The 17752-nt window shown below is 35.2% G+C and overlaps 1 protein-coding gene across 12 annotated transcripts in view; it reads right to left on the bottom strand.

The window, feature by feature from the left end:
* The window catches only part of RGS7 (regulator of G protein signaling 7), a 557275-nt gene that overhangs the window by 145223 nt on the left and 394300 nt on the right, over positions 1 to 17752 (bottom strand). For all 12 annotated transcript variants that reach the window (XM_036235632.1, XM_016166718.2, XM_036235631.1 and 9 more), the window contains 3 exons: positions 9182 to 9246; positions 8243 to 8319; positions 8055 to 8136 (listed from right to left, as the gene is read on the bottom strand). In XM_036235632.1, the coding sequence (XP_036091525.1) occupies positions 8055 to 8136; positions 8243 to 8319; positions 9182 to 9246 (224 nt within the window). The remainder of the gene's footprint in view (positions 1 to 8054; positions 8137 to 8242; positions 8320 to 9181; positions 9247 to 17752) is intronic.

Genomic DNA, 17752 nt, shown 5'->3' with positions numbered 1-17752 from the left:
ATGATGTTAGGAAAATCAGATGTTCACATGTAAAAAAAATAAAACTAGACCTCTATCTTTTACTATTTGTAATAATTAACTCAAAATGGATTACAAGCTTAAAACTAAGATCTAAAACCATAAAACTTGTAGAATAAAACATAGGGAAAATGTTCCTGACATTAACATTGGCAACAATTTTTTGGATATGACATCTAAAACACAAGTAAAAAAAGCAAAAACAAACAAATGGGACTACATCAAACTAAAAAGCTCTATTAAAAAAAATCAACAAAATAAAAGGCAACCTACAGAATAGGAGAAGATATTTGCAAACCATTTATTCAATGAGGTTACTATCCAATACATATACTCCATAGTAACAATAATAATAATAATAATAATAATAATAATAATAATAATATAACACAAAAACAAAAACGAAAACCACAGACAAAACCACAGCAAATAATCTGATTAAAAAGTGGGCAGAGGCTCTGCATAGACAAGAAAATATTCAAATAGCCAGTAAGTTCATGAAAAGCATAATTAATTATGCTTAACATAATTAATTATCAGAGAAATGCAAATAAAAACCAGAATGAAATATTACATTATACCTGTTAGAGTGGCTACTATCAAAAATATAAAAAGAGAACAAATGATTGTGAGAATGTGGATAAAAGGGGACTCATGTACACTGGTTGTGAGATTGTAAATTGATGCAGCCACTATGTAAAACAGTGTGGAGTTCCTCAAGATATTAAAAATAGAACTGTCATATGCAATTCCATATCTAGGCATATAGTCAAAAATAATAAAATCACTATCTCAAAGAATATCTGTATTCACATGCTTATTTGCAGCATTATTTACAATAGCTAAGACAGGGAAATATCCAGAGTGTCTGGAAAGAACCTAAGTGCTCACCAACAGATGAATGAATAAAGAAAACATGATAGATATATATTCATAAATCATAAATATATATATGAATATAAATATATTAGGCCATAAAAAGGAAACCTTTCTATTTGTGACACCATAGATAAACTTGTAACCTGAAGGTATTATGCTAAGTGAAATAAGTCAGACAGAGAAAGACAAATATTGTGTGATTTTACTTATACGTTGAAGCTAAAAGAGCCAAACTCATAGAAACAGAGAACAGATTGGCAGGAGGCAGGGGTTGATGGTAGGCAAACTAGATGAAGGTGGTCTAAAAGTATAAACTCTCAATTATAAGATGAGTCCTGGGGGTGTGATGTGCAGCCTGGTGACTCTAGTTAATGACATTGTACCATTGTACCGTATATTTGAAAGTTGCTAAGGAAGTAGATCTTAAAAGTTGTCATTATAAGAAAAAAACTGTAACTATGGGAAATGAAGGATGTTAAGTAAATGTGGAAATCGCTTCACAATATATACATATATCAAATCATTATTGTTGTAAATCTTGTTACATCGATTATTTCTCAATAAAGCTAGAAAATAATTTTTAAAATGCTAAGATAATACAACATTTTATGTGAAAGTAAAAGTAAATTATAACTAATTTTTCTATTTTATATTTAGGATTTGCTTGACTTTAAATCAGGAAGAATTCAAGGATTATAACTTTTATTTTGAATATTCTAATGAGGTAAATTTCTACTTCTCCACTTAAGTATTTTTATTCATGAAGTATTTGTGCAAATGTTTGCATGCATCAACTTTAAACTAAACAGCTTGGGAAATAAAGAAGTTAATCTAATTCTTGTTGCTTTAGTGTTGGAAGGGCCTCTAAAAATTACTAATCTTATTCTTTATCCAATGACTATTTTTCCCCCATCATATTTCTGGCTAATGATTTCCAGTCTATACCTGACTTAATGATCTTAAGATAGTTCTGAGTATTAGAAGATTTTAATATTAAGATTTTATTTTTTAGTTATTTTCACATTGGTTTTATAGAACCCAACATGGGATATAAAAATAAGCCTCATTTCAACTCAAACTAATAACAGTTCCAAAATATGAAGATACATATTCAAGGGTCCTCTTATCTTTAGGGTCACTAATCTCTTTAATAATTTCATAATTATTTTTTTGTTGTTGTTCTTGTTTAAGACTTTGTCCCTCTTAAGTTCAGCCACATTTAAAAAATAAAGTATGATTTTTAGAACTGGGCACAAACTCCAAAATTGAGTCCCTTTAGCACTGTGACAAGCACAAATTTTACTTTAATTTAACTAGTTGGCAAAATTAATTTTACATTAATACAAGGCTAATTAATTCATTAGCCCTTGAAGAGGCTTCATAAAAATATTGAAACATTAAATACACAAATCAACCTTAATCCCAAGTTATTTTTGACATCTACTATTATTTAGTGTATTTCTTCCACTACTTTCTTGAAGAGTTATTTTTTGGCAATTCTGTCTGGAGTCCTGGACAACTAAAGAAACTTTGTCAGTGTTACCACCTTTTCTTCCTAGAGTAAACATGAACATGTTTAGAGAAGTTGAATTTATTTCATAAAGGTATTATGTGCAACAGAATGATTATACAGTTTTAAGTGACCTCATGATTTTTAAAAAGTAAAAATCATATTACATATATTTTCTACATTGCTAAGTATAAATTCATTTAATATAAATTTCACAGTAAAATCTTAAAATATACTATAAAAATTCTCAGTTACTTTTTGAGATTTTCTTTTTTTTATACTACATTTCTGGCTAATGAGTTTCAACCTATTTTTGATTAAATAAATGCCAGAAGTCAGACCAGATCAAATCAAAGCAAATGGAACAAAATGTAATATAGCAGATCACCTTTACTTAAATAAATAAAAGTATAGTAAGGATGAACTGTTCTCTGTTACATTTTTTTTGAAAGATTTAATTGTGGGATTGTACAAGACAAAATAAAATTTAAAAATTCAATAAATAATACTGTTATGATAACTCCATTACTAAATTTTAAAAACAAAAATAATTTATATATTGATGAAACTAAATCAGTCCAAGAAAATACAATTATTACTTAAAATCCTTTCAATTACATTGTGTTACAAATTTGTGAAATTTGAATAGAGAACTTATTTTAATGGGAATATAAATTTTTAGACTTTTAAGCTTTTAGTGGTTATTTCATATTTTTATAGTCTTCTTTAAAGCTAAAATAAAAATAATGGTACACTCTCTGATTTCTTTCATGTACTAATGATTTATGTAAACTAGATATATTTTTACTAGATATAAACTAGATATATATTTATACCTTTATAAAAATTTTAGATCCTTCTTGAAATAAAAAGCATGTAAATTGCACAGGATTATGCTAAGCATAAGAAATAGTACTTATTAGGGTGACACTGTTGAAACTTGCCCTTTATTGTGCATATTGTGTAACCATCCTTGACTGGGGTGTTGGGTTCTCCTACATAAGGAACATGTGGCCCACGATGTCTGAAAGATGCCAAGAATGTTGGGCTTTTGAAAATGGCAAAATAAATTAAAGAAGAATATTAAAAAATTATGAGTAAAATACACAAGAAAAATGTACCTATAATAAGACACTCTAAACATAGCTATATCATATGTGGAATATTGCTATCTAATGATTTATTCCCCTTTTTTTTTTTTGGCAGGATAGATTAGTAAAGTTAGGATCTCACTTTTGCTATGAGTGTTTCATTTGACTGGAGCTTCCCTTCCCTTGTGAGTTAAGCTGTACATTAGGAGTTATGCTGGTTCTATGCCTGGCTCTGTCACTACTAGCTGTGTTTATATGGGAAAGTCATGTAAATGCCATGAGCATCTGCATTTTGCCCAAGAAAACAAATGGTGCAGTCATACCTATCTTATTAAGTTAGTGAGTATGTCATAAAATGCTTTCCCTGGAAGCGAATTTTAGGAATCAAGTACTATGTTATAATCAACTTTTTGTGCTTGACCTTAGAACAATGCATGGCACATATGGGTACAGAATTAATGGTATTGTTACATGATGTTCCATATTGTAGGAAGGGTGGCATGCTGAGGTTTGCTCTGTTTTATGAAGTTAGATATGGTTTTTTTTGAAGAAAATAGTGATTAGTTGTTGCATTAGCAGATGGCTCAAGTAATGACATGCTTAAATAAAAGTGTTGGAGACAAAGGCTATACCCTATACAGTTCGAAAGTTCCAAAGGTGGGTAGGAAATAATTTCTTTGAAAAGGAGAGTTCACACAAACAGACTTGTTCTAGGTACAGTGGAAGTTCTAGGTACACTGAGGAAGGCCATGTTGGTGTAATTCTTGTATTTCCTAAATCTAGGAAACAGACTCTAAGTTTCAGAATAAAGGCCTAAATAAAAATAACAGTGTAGGAAAAATAAAGAATTCAAAAATAAAGCTAGATACCAAGAGAGAGAGCTCACAGATTAGCTGCCTCAACATCAGTAACTGCTGTCGGTGAGCAGCGGCCACATGGCCCAGTAGTGAGGGAAATATGCCTGTTATGGAAGGCAAGATGAGTCAACACCATAATGACAACCTCGGTGTTGAGTCAAGGTCAGCTCCTGTCATGTAATGTATATGCAAATGAATGATGAGGCTGAAGGAGCAGGGAGACTGCTGGGAGAATGGTCTCAGAGTCATTTTGGTTGTGACCTAGGAACTACAAAGGAAGGTTCTGATTCTCCTTGATTGTGTTCTGCTAGATGGGTAGACATTGGTGAAACTGACAATGCAGGCATTACATTTGCTCGATCTGTTGTTCAGTTTGCTTGTGCTATCCTTTTTCATTTTCCTCTCTGCGTCTCCTGACAAAGGAAGTTGAACATTTGTCTTCCATATGTCCAGTGCTTTTCTAGCTGTCTTTAATATGATCTCATTTAATATTTATATCAACATTGCAAGGTACGTATATTTCTACCTTATAAATGAGGTTTCTAAGACTCAGAAAAGGTAAATAATTTTCCAAGATGGGCTTAGTAAGTTATGTTCTCATGTCTACCCGACTCCAAAGTCCATGTACTTCCTGCTCTGACATAGCTCTCCCCATTGCCTTCGGTCACTGGTCATTGGCCAACACGATGACAACTGAATAGTCTGCCATACACTGACAAACTTATTTGTGATGTGTGATGTGCAGTGGTAACCCCCACACACCCCAGTTAAACCTCTGGACTGTCAGAGATTTTGTCTGATATTTGCCTATACATATTCTAGGATTCTAGGTTGCTCAGATAAAAATAACTTGGTGTCGGTAAGTAAAATTTGGCTTCAATGACCCTGTTTGGAAAACATTTAAATTTTATAATATGACTACCACAGGGTAGAAAGAGTCTTTCGTTACTGTCACAGTCAGAATAGGCTGAAACTCAGTGATAGAATTAGCTGTTAAAACTTTGACTATGGGATACAAGATTTCAGCTCTAAATATATTGATTTAGAATTCACTACAATAGCTGCAGAACTGATTTCTAGATATAAGTGCAAAAGTGTAGCCATCCTCAGAAACTGTCACATACTGTTTCTATATCACTTTTTTTTTATGAATAGTTATCGTACAAAGCTCTTTTTATCATCACTTAGTTAATATTACAGCCAATGAATAAATATAAATACAGCTTCTGTGTGTTTTCTTTGAAAACAACCATCGAAAGCTCTTCTAAGAGTGTCCTGCTGCTAATGTTCCTGCCAGCATCATCTTTGTAAATTAACCCTCACTAAGGACATAGAACTCTGAAAACAAGAAACAAAGCAGCACCCTGTGGCTACCATGGTCTATAGACCAGTTGTAAATTGAAGACCTGTTGCAAATTGATCTCACCTCAACACACTTCCCTGCTCCATTGCCTGATTTAGACAAGTGTCAGCACTTTACACATTCTTGGGACCACTTCGAAATGTTAGTTTTCCTTTAAAAGGCCAATGCAACGCGAAGCTGTAAGAAAAATAATTCATTGAAGGTAGATCCTCGGAGGCACTGAAGCTCAATTTTTTTTCCTCTAGAGAATAAGTGATGACCAAGTATTATGTAATATGTTCATTTCATGTGATAGAAAACCCCTCATAGTCATCTATGGTTGAATCAGGGGATGGAGCTGATGGCTGTAGAGTGGTTTCTGTCTCCAAGTGCTGCTTGACATGACTTTTCAGTAAGGAGCTTAGTGAGGAGTACAGGAGAGGACCCCTTGGAGAGCACTCATATGTGTTCCTTGCTGCGAAGAGACACAGAGGACAGGAGCTTGACTATCAGTGGTTAGAACAAAACACAACTGTGAACAGGTTCTACCTGCAGCAGGGCACAGCTAGAGAGCAAGGGATTGGCTGAGTAAGTCAGGCAATGGAGCAGGGAAGTGTGTTGAGGTGAGGTCGATTTACAACAGGTCTTCAAATAACGTTTCACTCAAGGTTGTTTTATTATATTATTGATGAGATGCCCTATGAACTTAACTCTCTCATTTATATCAATTAGGCTCCGGCAGAATTGGCTTTGTTATACATCGTTTATCTTAAAGTCTCAGAATCTATCAACAACGTTAAGTTGCATACTATGAGAGCATGCGTGTTTGCTATGAAATGGATGTGGGCAGTGCACGGGAGCTGGCATGGAGTGAGTCTTCTTGGGTTGCCAGAATGCAGGCCGTCATAGCTAAAGGATGCTAGAGATGGGCCACCAGAGGCTCAGGGGCATGGAGAGGATAAACGCGGGACAATGTATCGATCAGTTTCTATAGATTTTTTAAGATTAATCAAAAACAGACTCACAAATATAGAGGACAATCTGGTGATGGTTAGAGGGGAGTAAAGTTGAGGGGGCTGGGAGATTGGGGTGAAGGGTTAAAGAAGTACAAATTAGTAGTTGATAGTTGGTCACAGGGATGAGAAGCACAACATAAGGAATGCAGTCAGCATTAATGCAATGGCTAAGTAGAGAGCCAGAGGAGAGAAAGAGCAATTAGAGGGATCATTTTATAAACCATATAAATGCCTAATCAAGGTACTGTATACTTTAAACTAATAAAATAAAATAAAATAAAAAACAAACAAGCAAAAGTCCTGCTTCATATCCTTGCAATATTCAAGCATATGGCTTCATAATTCTTTTTCACTGTTTGCAGTAAAACTCAACCTAAATTTTGAGCAGAAAAGCCAGTTAAACCTCAATTCTAATCTTTTGCAAATTCAAAAGAGAAAAAACTCAAAAGTTTTAACAATTGCATTGCTATCTGAAACTGAAATGCAGTGTATACAAAAAAACTTTTGGAAGACAGATATATTTTGGTCAGGACCTGAAGGTAGCTGAGAAGACAATTTTAAGATATTCTCAACAATCTCGATTTGTCTGATGAACCTATTATTTATTCTAATAATACTTATGCAAATATTATTCTCTAATGCCTTGTCTGTATAGAAGAATATATAGAAGACAAAGGCCCAGTGTCAAAACAGAAAAAAAAAATGAAATTAGACATACTTTCTTATGAATGCTCATAAACATTATTCAATGCCTTACACAAAGTTTTCTGGTATTAGTCAAGGACATTTGTTATTTGTTACTCTAAGACATCTAGTTTAACATTATTGTGGAAGGAAAAACAGCTAAGTTATTGTATGTAGATCCAATGATCGGTTACATCATTAAAAGTACAAGCCGATTTGAGTCCGAGCCATCTAAAATGTTTGTTCCTGAAAGCTGACATACAACGTAGGTTATTATTAGTTTTCTAGAAAGAAAAATTAGGGAAGGGACATTTTGGCTTATAGTTTTATTATAAATCCAGAAAAATGTAAATCATAAGCCAAGCGAAACTGCTTTGTTGTATTCTTTTTTTCTTTCAAGTGTATGAAAGTAAACACTCAAACGCCGAGAGTGAGTAAGCAAGTGATGTCATGGTGGAAAATGCATAGTTTTTTACATTAAATATTATAGTATGGAACTCTGGTCCTCGTACATGAAAGTGGTGATTTTTCATAATTCACTGGAACTTTGGGAAGAACGATGTGATTAACACATTCTTACCTCAGTTTCTCAGGACATTACTCACTTTTTAAAGGCTGAGACTATGAATTTGAGACCATGTTGGCCCATTGGCTTACCACAGGTCGGTGTACATCCCAGAACGCCCTCTCTTGGCTATCAAGGATCTTCCTTTCAATCTTGTCTCTCTTCTTGTCCACTCTGTCAACATTGTGACAAAGAATAATAAGTAGGGTTAATTGTAGTGCCTCTCTGAACAAAAGGCCATGACTTGAATAAATCTTTGAAAAAACTCACAAGGACTCACTTTGCTTGTGCTTCGGCTTGCATAAAAATGAACTCCCACTTCCGGGCAAATGCTCTCTGCAGCCTGGCCAGGCTCTCCTAAAAAACATACCACAAGTAAAAACATGCTGGTGTAGTGTTCATATCCACTACTTCCTACCATAAGATTTATTAAGAAAACAGGTATAGAATTTCTCAGGTCATAAGTGTGCTCTGGTTCTGAATAAGTCATGCTCACTGATTACAGTAATCTTCATATTAATACTCATCAAGAAAACAGGGAAATCTATTACAAATATTAATTTTTATGAATAACTGACTTTAGAGAACACAACTAAAAATCTAAAATACTAGAATTATCTTGTATAAAAAAGTGCTCAAGACTACTCCATTGGATTTTTCTGTGCCCACTTACTGAGGAACTGGAAAGTAATATGTTCTACTACCAATTCAGTCTATCCAATTCTTAACAATAATATAAACCCTTGGCAGCCTACTACCCATGTCTACACATGGTCTCACAATCAGTAAATCACAACATAGCAATTATCTGACCTAATGACATCAAGTTAATTTTATTTGCTAATGGTGACCAACCTGAAAGCTTTACAAAAACCATTTTCCCAGTATAAATGCTCTTTAATTCTCTGTTTGTATGTATATCTTCATTATATGTAAGTATATATCTAAAGTTTTTTCACTAAAGTTAATTTCTGCAAATAGGCTATCCTTCCTCCTTCTACTCTGAGTCTATGTATTTAGGATTTCACTGTCCTCAGTGAAATGATGCAAGAAAGTGAGCAAGTCAGAGATTTATTAAGTCATTATGCTGCCTGATCCCTTGGAAATCTGATTCTTAAACTAATGAATGCAGAAAGTTAACAGAGCATCCACAAATGACCATGGGACTTATTCCTGTTCATTTTACAACTTTCTTTGCCAGAAAGTCCTTAGTACTTACGGCTTCATAGTCTGCTAGCTCCAGCCTTGCTTTGTTCTGCATTGTTCTCTTGCAGAGGTAAACCGCTGGAATGAAAAAAAAAGCAATTATTTTTTTCTTTTTAACATCGAGGCACTAAAAATAAAAATACAGCATAACAAATCAAGACATGCTTGTCTTTGTCATTTTTTTCCCAGCTGAAATTGTAATTTTCTTTATCATTTTTTTAGGCAGAATAAATAATTTATAACGTTATCACTGAAATTCAAACATAGTGGTCTTAAAGGTGTTATAATAAAATAAACATGTTTAGAAACTTGGCAACCATTTATTTTTATGAAATAATTGTCATAATTTTAGCTTCCTCAAAAAATGAAAGGAAAAAGATAAAGCCTTTTAAATAAGACATCAAATGAACTTAAACATCTGGATGTACAAATAACACTGTTTTGTGAAGTGGAATTGCATGAAGAGGGGATCATTGTTGGCATATTCAATTCTTTCTGTCTTCTACTGTCAACTGAAAGAATCTATTAATGTAAATTGAAGGCTTCTTGGCATCATTATGTCATTTCTTAAGGAACAATCATCAATTAATTGCTTTGTCACCATTAGAGAGGAGAATACAACATCTTACCTAACTACAATACACCTACCAATTAATTCCATTTTCCTGAGGACTCAGTCTTCTTGCCTGCCAGGGAAAGTCCATCTGAGAAGTAGATTTACAGATGATTGACAGAAGAGAGAGGATGGTGACAAGAGGGTGGCCATCCAGTAGTCAAATTTCTTGTTATTTCAAGAATATCAGTGACTCTCATAATAATATCAATACCCATTGCCATTTTTTCTCATAATATATGATATTTGAAAAATTTGCTAGACCTATTCTAGATGCTGAATGAATTTACCGGATGAGAACTATCAGCTATTGCTTTTTGTAAGGCTAGCTCTGAGATATGTCTTATAAATATCATCTTTGTACTAAACTGTACCACCCTCGATTTTTCATAATAAAGTCTAGCTAATGTCACTGAGGAAATACCTTACACAGAAAACTTGAGACCATTGCAAACATTGATACTATTTGTTTAATGTCTGCCTTCTAAATTTTCCTGTTTGAAGGTCAAGGCAGAGGAGAGAGGCAACCACGGAATGATGCTAACATTACAACAAACACTAAGAACCAAAGATATGATTTGAGAACATCTTTCTACAACTTACTATGGCAATTTTATTTTTTCTATTAATATTAGTCATTTTCAAACAGTAATTTTAAAAATTACTGATTTTCACTATTACTGATTTCCCAAATTAGTAAAAGTCAAACTTCAAAAACAAAAATGGCCCGATGTGCTCATATTCTGATCACTATAGTTGTACTCACTCTTGAAGAAACTCTTACTATAGAGGCCAACGTAATCTTAACAAAATATCTGAAATGTTCTCAGCAGTTGGTAAAAAATACGTAGTATATGCGAATACCCCTGAGTGTGTCTCTTTATGAGAGAAAAATTGAATATATTTAAATATTGAATTAAATAATTTCAGCTTTCCTGTACAATTACCTTGAATCAGATTTTGAGCCCCAGATAAATGCCCCATCAGTCAGGCTTCCTTCATCTCTCCTCTTGCATCAGCCTCTACTTGCTTTATTGATTCTGGTCATTTAATCTTTGTTCTTTTCAAAATAAGACCTCTTTCTGAAAATATATTTTTCGACTCATTAGGTAAACTAATGAATCAAAGCAAAAAGAGGGTGATTATTTTTAGCTGACTCTTTACTAAGAAGTTGTGCATTCTTTAATAGAGGTGTCCAACAGTATGTTTTCTCTAATTCTCTAAAAAACAAGATGAAGGCATGGACAAGCAGTACCACGTAGATAGTAATTGTCTCACATGTATTCATTGGATGATTGAGTGAATGAATGAATATATGAGTAGGATCTCTTGGAAGGAGTTATTTAGAAGTTAAATTTCTACAGTCTCTTTGTTAAGGAGAAAAAAAAAAGAGGAAAGTTTGAGTCAGCAGAGCAGGGAGCAGTCTGAACACTGCTGAAAGCCGAACCAATGTGGTCACAGCTGGAAGGGCCCAAACTTCCTCAAGCTTGCCTAGACACAGTGCAGATGACACTTTTGTTCTTTATTTGTTGAGAACATCAACATTGGGCAGGACACGGGTAAGGAAGAAGGTACAATTAGATGAAAAAAAGGTTTTAATTCTAGGAAATTTCCCAATTTATTACAGACAGAAATACATGAAAATAGGCCCAGTTAAAACTATGATTCAGCCTAAGAGTTTTTGTACTGATGCCAAATTATTTAGGCACCAATAGTGCTCTCTGTGGTGTTATGTATAGACCTAGGCCCAGGTACAAAGTGTGAATTGTTTTTAACACAGCACAATTTTTTCTGTGCTGCCAAAACATTGAAAATAACAACTTAAAAACCCCCCACCATTTCCGGAGTTCTACTTAATATGTTTTCCATTATCAAAGGTTTAATTTCAATTTCAGGTTTAAATATATCTCTCTGCAGTAGTTTACGGGGAGACTATAATGAGATAAGGATCAAACGAACAAGTAATTTAGTAGGAGACTACATAGCTAAGGAGAAGAAAGTTTGAAAAGGCCTAAAGTTCGACTTTGGCTGAAATAGCTATGTGGTAAAGGCACAAGATTTGGCTTAAATATGACTGAGAATTTAAGTGGAAAATCAAAGTTTCTGGATCATATGTCTAACTGAGTAGAAAGTGAAAGCTGGCATTACTTTTTTCTATTTAATTTCATAAAGCTCTAGAAGGTAGTCTATTACACAGACTAAATAGTTCATGACAAAATTGCTCAGAGTTGTATCACAAAGGTCAGTGAGAAAATCACTGAGATCCCAATACCTAAGTATGGACAAGCTATGATTATAATTCATAAAAACTACAAATACAATTGTGAAATAAATATTTGAAAAATACCCAACTTATAACCAAAGTAAGACAAATGTATCACATGTTGTTATAACGCAACTCTTTTTTATTTTTTAAAGTTTACTTTGTGGAAAAAATTTTTCCTTGTCTCTGAATAAAAACTCAAGCCACTGCCACGGACTTGTCTGTCACTCTCAGGTAATTCAGAGTCCCCATTTCATAACAGAAATGTCCATCTCAAGTAATAGTTGAAACACCAAAGATGGTTTAAAGTCTTGAGGCCTTTCCCTTTCCCCAGCTTCTATGGGTAAAAAAGCATGAGTGGCTCCTTTCTACCCCTTGTTCTCCTGTGCCCACCACCACGTGCTGCTAACTGAGGCGTCTACTAGAAGGATGGAGAGGGGAGGAGGTCGCTGATGTGCTTACTTCACTGATACCACTGTGATGATCTAGAGATGCCCGTCTCTGTACTTGGCAGAGGGTTAGAGTTTATTATATTTCTCATGGTATTTTGGTGATGCTTTAGAAAACCGCTCCTTCTGTACTGCTGGGGATCTGTCATCTGCAGTGCCCCCACTGAGGCTGACCAGTGCCATCACCCTTGGGCTATACCTCTCATCTCTCTTTACAGTGCTCTATGCCCCTCCAGACTGCTCTCAAGGACCAGACTGTCTCTTACCCATGGCTTAGACCATGACTAAGAGGAACATTCATGCACTGTTTCCCTGAACCAAGGCCTCAGCCACATCCCTTCCAGCTCTTCTGTACGTGGCTAGACAACCTATCTCTTGCCTATTATAATTCAATTGCAAGGTCTGAAAGTTCATGGCCCATCATGTCTCCAGGAGTAGGTGACTCCTGTCAAGAAGCCCCTTGATGTCTCTGTCACTGGGCTTGATGTGAGGGGCACTTTTCCACCACCCATCCCTCCCACTCTGGGCTCGTTGGGTGAAGACTTCCAATATGCCGACAGCTATAGAATCAGTCTTCAAGCTGACATCTTACCTGTCATAGCCCTCAGCGGAAGCTGACAGAAACTACTGTGGTAATGTGTATGTTGGTCTAGCACAGCACTTTCATATCTGGTCTTGATCCATTTAACACTTTGGCTGGATTTCCATTTTGACCTCTTGTTGCAAAAATCACTTTCCACTCATTAAAACAGCAAAGATGTCACCGAGTGAGAATAATCTATTCTGTCAATAGTGGAATAAAATGACACAGCTGGTGGGCATGTATAAAGGGAAAACGTCTTAGAAAGTGTTTTGACAATGAGTAATAAACCTTAAAACGTTCATGGCCATTGTTCCAGTGGTTGCTCTTCTGGGAATATAACCCAAGGAAGTAACAAAAAAGTCATAGAGATTTAAGGATCCACAATATGGAATATAGGAACACAATGAGGAATGGGCAAGAAAACCATGCACATTCGTTTAGAGATATTAGATTGTCATTCAAAATGATGTGTACAAATTTTTACCTCGGAATTGAAATTTATTTTTTTAAACCCTTAATCTTCCATTGTAGAAGTTCAATGTAGAAAATATAAATATTAAAGTAAAAAAAAAACCCTCACCTCTCTCTATTGTAATCTCACTTTTGTCATTATTTTGGTGTACAAACTGAATTTTTATTTTCTGTATGCATCCGCTAACATATACATGAATATCTGTATTTTTACCAAAAATCTGAGGAAAAAAAATGGCATAGATAATAGAGACTCTGTTCATCCCTCTGGTGACCAAACCAAAGTTGTGACAGAAACAAGGAGCAGCAGCTAGGACAAATCACCTGGGATCCCGATGGACGAGCCATACAACTAGGGAGAAGTCCAAGAAATCACCCTGCAATGGCAGAAGGTAGGACAGGGGGAGGACACGGGGCTGCCCCGTCCTGTCCAGAGAGACTGAGTGAGACGGAGGCTGCGGCAGTGGCAGAAGCCTCTTAAAGGGGCCACGTCCGTGAGCGGATTTTTGCGGTGACGGACCTGCTCGCTCTGAGCATCGGTGCCAATTTGGCTGCGTGCAGAGGGCACCAGGGATTTACAGGGAGATGTTGTCAGAGTGAGGGCCAAGGCAAAACTCACTCTTTACAGACGCGCCAGTAGTATCCACTGTTCCCTGTTGAGCTCTCCCCTCTCCCAGTGTGTGGATACAGCACTGCCACAATTGAGACGCTCTGCCCGGAGGATCCCCTGAAATCCCACCTCCCCTGCCTGTCAGCCCCACTCAAGCCACGTTCTCATATAGCCTCAGCAAGTCAGGTGCTCTTTGTTTACCAGCACCTAGACTCACACTGGAGGCAGCTGTCCTTGATATCTGGTGTGGCCTTTTGAGGTAACTATAAGCACAGCATCTGTGGATTGCTTGCTGAATCTTAACAAGTGGCCCCCGAGGGACACAGGCTGGGGCTAAGTTTGGCCTGTAGCTGAACCCCTTTCAGGACTGTGCCATTGGACACCTGCTTCACAAATCCACACTAATAAGACCGGGAGACTTAGGATCTTTGCTTAGTACATAGAAACAGACATGGAAAGGCAGCCAAAATGGGAAGACAAAGAAGCAGAAATTATATGACAGAAGAGAACAGAGATCCAGATATAATGGAGTCAAGTAATCTAATAGATGCAGAGTTAAAAACATTAGTTATAAAGATGCTCAATGAACTTTTGGGAAGTATAGACAGCTCCAACAAAGAGATAAAAATGGAAATGGAAATTATAAAAGGGAGCAAGCCCGAAATGAAGAACACATTATCTGAGATGAGAAGTACATTAAAAGGAATAAACAAAGTGAATAAAGAAAAGGATAAAATGCCCTATCTAGAAGACAGAAAAGCCAACCAGGACACTCAATCAGATTGGCAAGAGAAAATATGCCAAGACTATAAAAATAATTTAAGGAGGATATGGGACATTATTAAGGCTCCAAATATTTGTCTGATCGATATAACTGAAGAAACTCAAGATATTGAACATCTGTTTGAAGAAATGATGGAAAACTTTCCTAACCTGGTGAAGAAAATATACGTAAAACCCCAGGAAGCTCAGAGAATTCCAAAAATCAGAGATCCAAAGAGGCCCACACCAAGACACATCATAATTAACATGTCAAAAGGTTAAATGCAAAGGAAGAATATTAAAATCAGTAAGAGAGAAACAAATAATTACATATAAGAGAAAACCCATAAGATGGTTAGCTGATTTCTCAAAAGAAACTATGCAGGACAGAAGGGCTTAGTAAAAAATATTTGACATGATGGAGACCTAGGATCTAAAACCAAGAATAATTTAACCAGCAAAGCTATCATCCAGCAAAGTTGAAGCACAGATAAAGAGCTTCCAAGACAAAAATACGCTAAAGAAATTTATCACCACCAAGCCAATAATATAGGAAATGTTTGAGGCACTTCTTTAAGAAGAAAAAATATGCATCAAAAACAGAAATAAAGAATGGTAAAAACTACATTCCTGTCAATAAGTACTTTAAATGGAAAAGAATTAAGTGCTCCAACCAAAAGATAGAGTGACTGAAAGGATAAGAAAGCTAGACCCCTACATATGAAAAGGAAGGGGATGGAAAAACATATTGCTTTTTGGATCTAGAAGGTATTTAAGTCAAACAGAGAAAGATAAACACTGTATGATATCACATATGCAGAACCTAAAGAATAAAAAAAAACAAACTAATCAAAAACAGACTCACAAGTGTAGTGGACAATTTGATGTTGGACAAAGGGGAGAGGAGTTTGGGAGGCTGGGAGAATGGGATGAAGGGCTAAAGAAGTAAAATTAGTAGCTGATGGATGGTCATGGGGAGGGGGAGCATGGCGTAGGGAATGCAGTTAATACATTGGCCGGGTGGAGGGTCAGGGGAGGGAGGGAGCAATTGGGGGGATTGTTTTATGAACTATATAGATATCTAACCAATGTACTGTATACTTGAAACTAAATTTAAAAAGAATCTCTCTGCACATATTAATTAAAATATGCTCAAACTGTACTACATGTTATCTTATAAACTTTTTCTTTTGATTATACTGTGATTATACTGTGATTAACTTTTCTCTTTTTAAAATAATTTTTTTAATTTTTCAATTACAGTTGGCATATAACATTATATTAATTTCAGGTGTACAACATGGTGATTAGACATTTATATACCTTACAAAGCGATCACTCCGATAAGTCTAGTACCCACCTGACTCCGCACAGTTACTACCATGTTATTGAATATATTCCTTATACTATACTTTACATCCTTATGACTATTTCATAACCACCAATTTGTACTTCTTAATCTTTTCCCCTTTTGCACCCACCCCCAAACCCCCCTCCCATCTGGCAACTACCAAAATATTCTCTATGAGTTTATTTCTGTTTTGTTTGTTTACTTTATTCTTTAGATTCCACATGTAAGTGAAATAACATGCCATTTGTATAACTAACTTTCATACCAATAAGTGCTGTTCTGTAATATTCGTAAAAGTTCTTTCATGATAATCCATTGCTGAGAAGCTTGGTGATTTATTTAAATGAGCTCTTATTGTTGGACACTTGAATTATATCCATCATTTTGTGATTATACACTAATACTTCTGCAAACATATGTGCGTATGTGTAGATGTATGTATGTGTGTATGTATGTATCTTAATGTTTTAGAAATTGCTAATTTCCTAAAAGCAATATTGCTGAACCTGAGAGTATGATCATTACAACTGAACACCACAAAGTTTAGATATTGGTGGGTCTTATACCCTCTCTAATTCTAGAGAGCCTATTTTCAACAAAGCAGTTACTCTGTTAAGAGAGAAATCGAAGTGTCCCTGTGTTCAAACTCTTCATTTTTTTTAACTGCTTCCCATCTCACCTGCCTTCAGGTAAAAGCCAAAGTTCTTGCTTACCCATCACATTACCCTCTAACCTCGAGTCCCACTGCTTTCAGGCTCTACCTGAGCCATGCATCTTGGTCCCCTTCAGACCTTTGCTCCCTTACCTCTTTCTGGAAATTTCTGGCTCTGCCTTCAGGGCTGAATTGCCATTCTTTCAGAAATCTCTCCCTCCAGACCCTTTCTAGCCCTTTCCCATCCTCTTCCTCTACACAACTTCTTACCTCTTAACATACAATTTATGTATTCATTTATGTAATTAGCTTATTAACTTATCATCTCTCTCCACAACTCCCAGTAGACTGTAAGCTTCAAGAGCACAGAGATTTTTGCTTGTTTTTTTTTTTTTTTTAACCGCTGTACCCTCCTGCCTAGAACAGTACATAGCAGATACTCAAAACATATTTGTTGAGTGAAAACATCAATAAATATTAATTGACCATTTGATTATTTCTTTTTCTTTTGTGAATTAGCCATTTCTGTTGGGGGGTTTGACTTTTTCTTATAAAACTTAAGTCTTATTTATATATTAAATATAAAAACAAATTAGATATTTACATAGAAAATATATTCTTCTTAGGCTTTGGGGAAGAAATTTAATAAATGACACAAACAATATTGAATATATTTTAGCAAACATTGATTTAGTTTTAAATATTATATATAATATATATATCGATACCAAAATATTATCTATATATATTCTATGGCTATATCTATTTACATATATCCTCCACAGTACATATTCTGCAACCTACATTTTTTACTCAACATAACATTATTG

Source organism: Rousettus aegyptiacus, unplaced genomic scaffold (genome assembly GCF_014176215.1).
Source record: "Rousettus aegyptiacus isolate mRouAeg1 unplaced genomic scaffold, mRouAeg1.p scaffold_m13_p_18, whole genome shotgun sequence".
Taxonomy (NCBI): Eukaryota; Metazoa; Chordata; class Mammalia; order Chiroptera; family Pteropodidae; genus Rousettus; species Rousettus aegyptiacus.
This window is presented reverse-complemented; position numbering and strand designations above follow the sequence as displayed.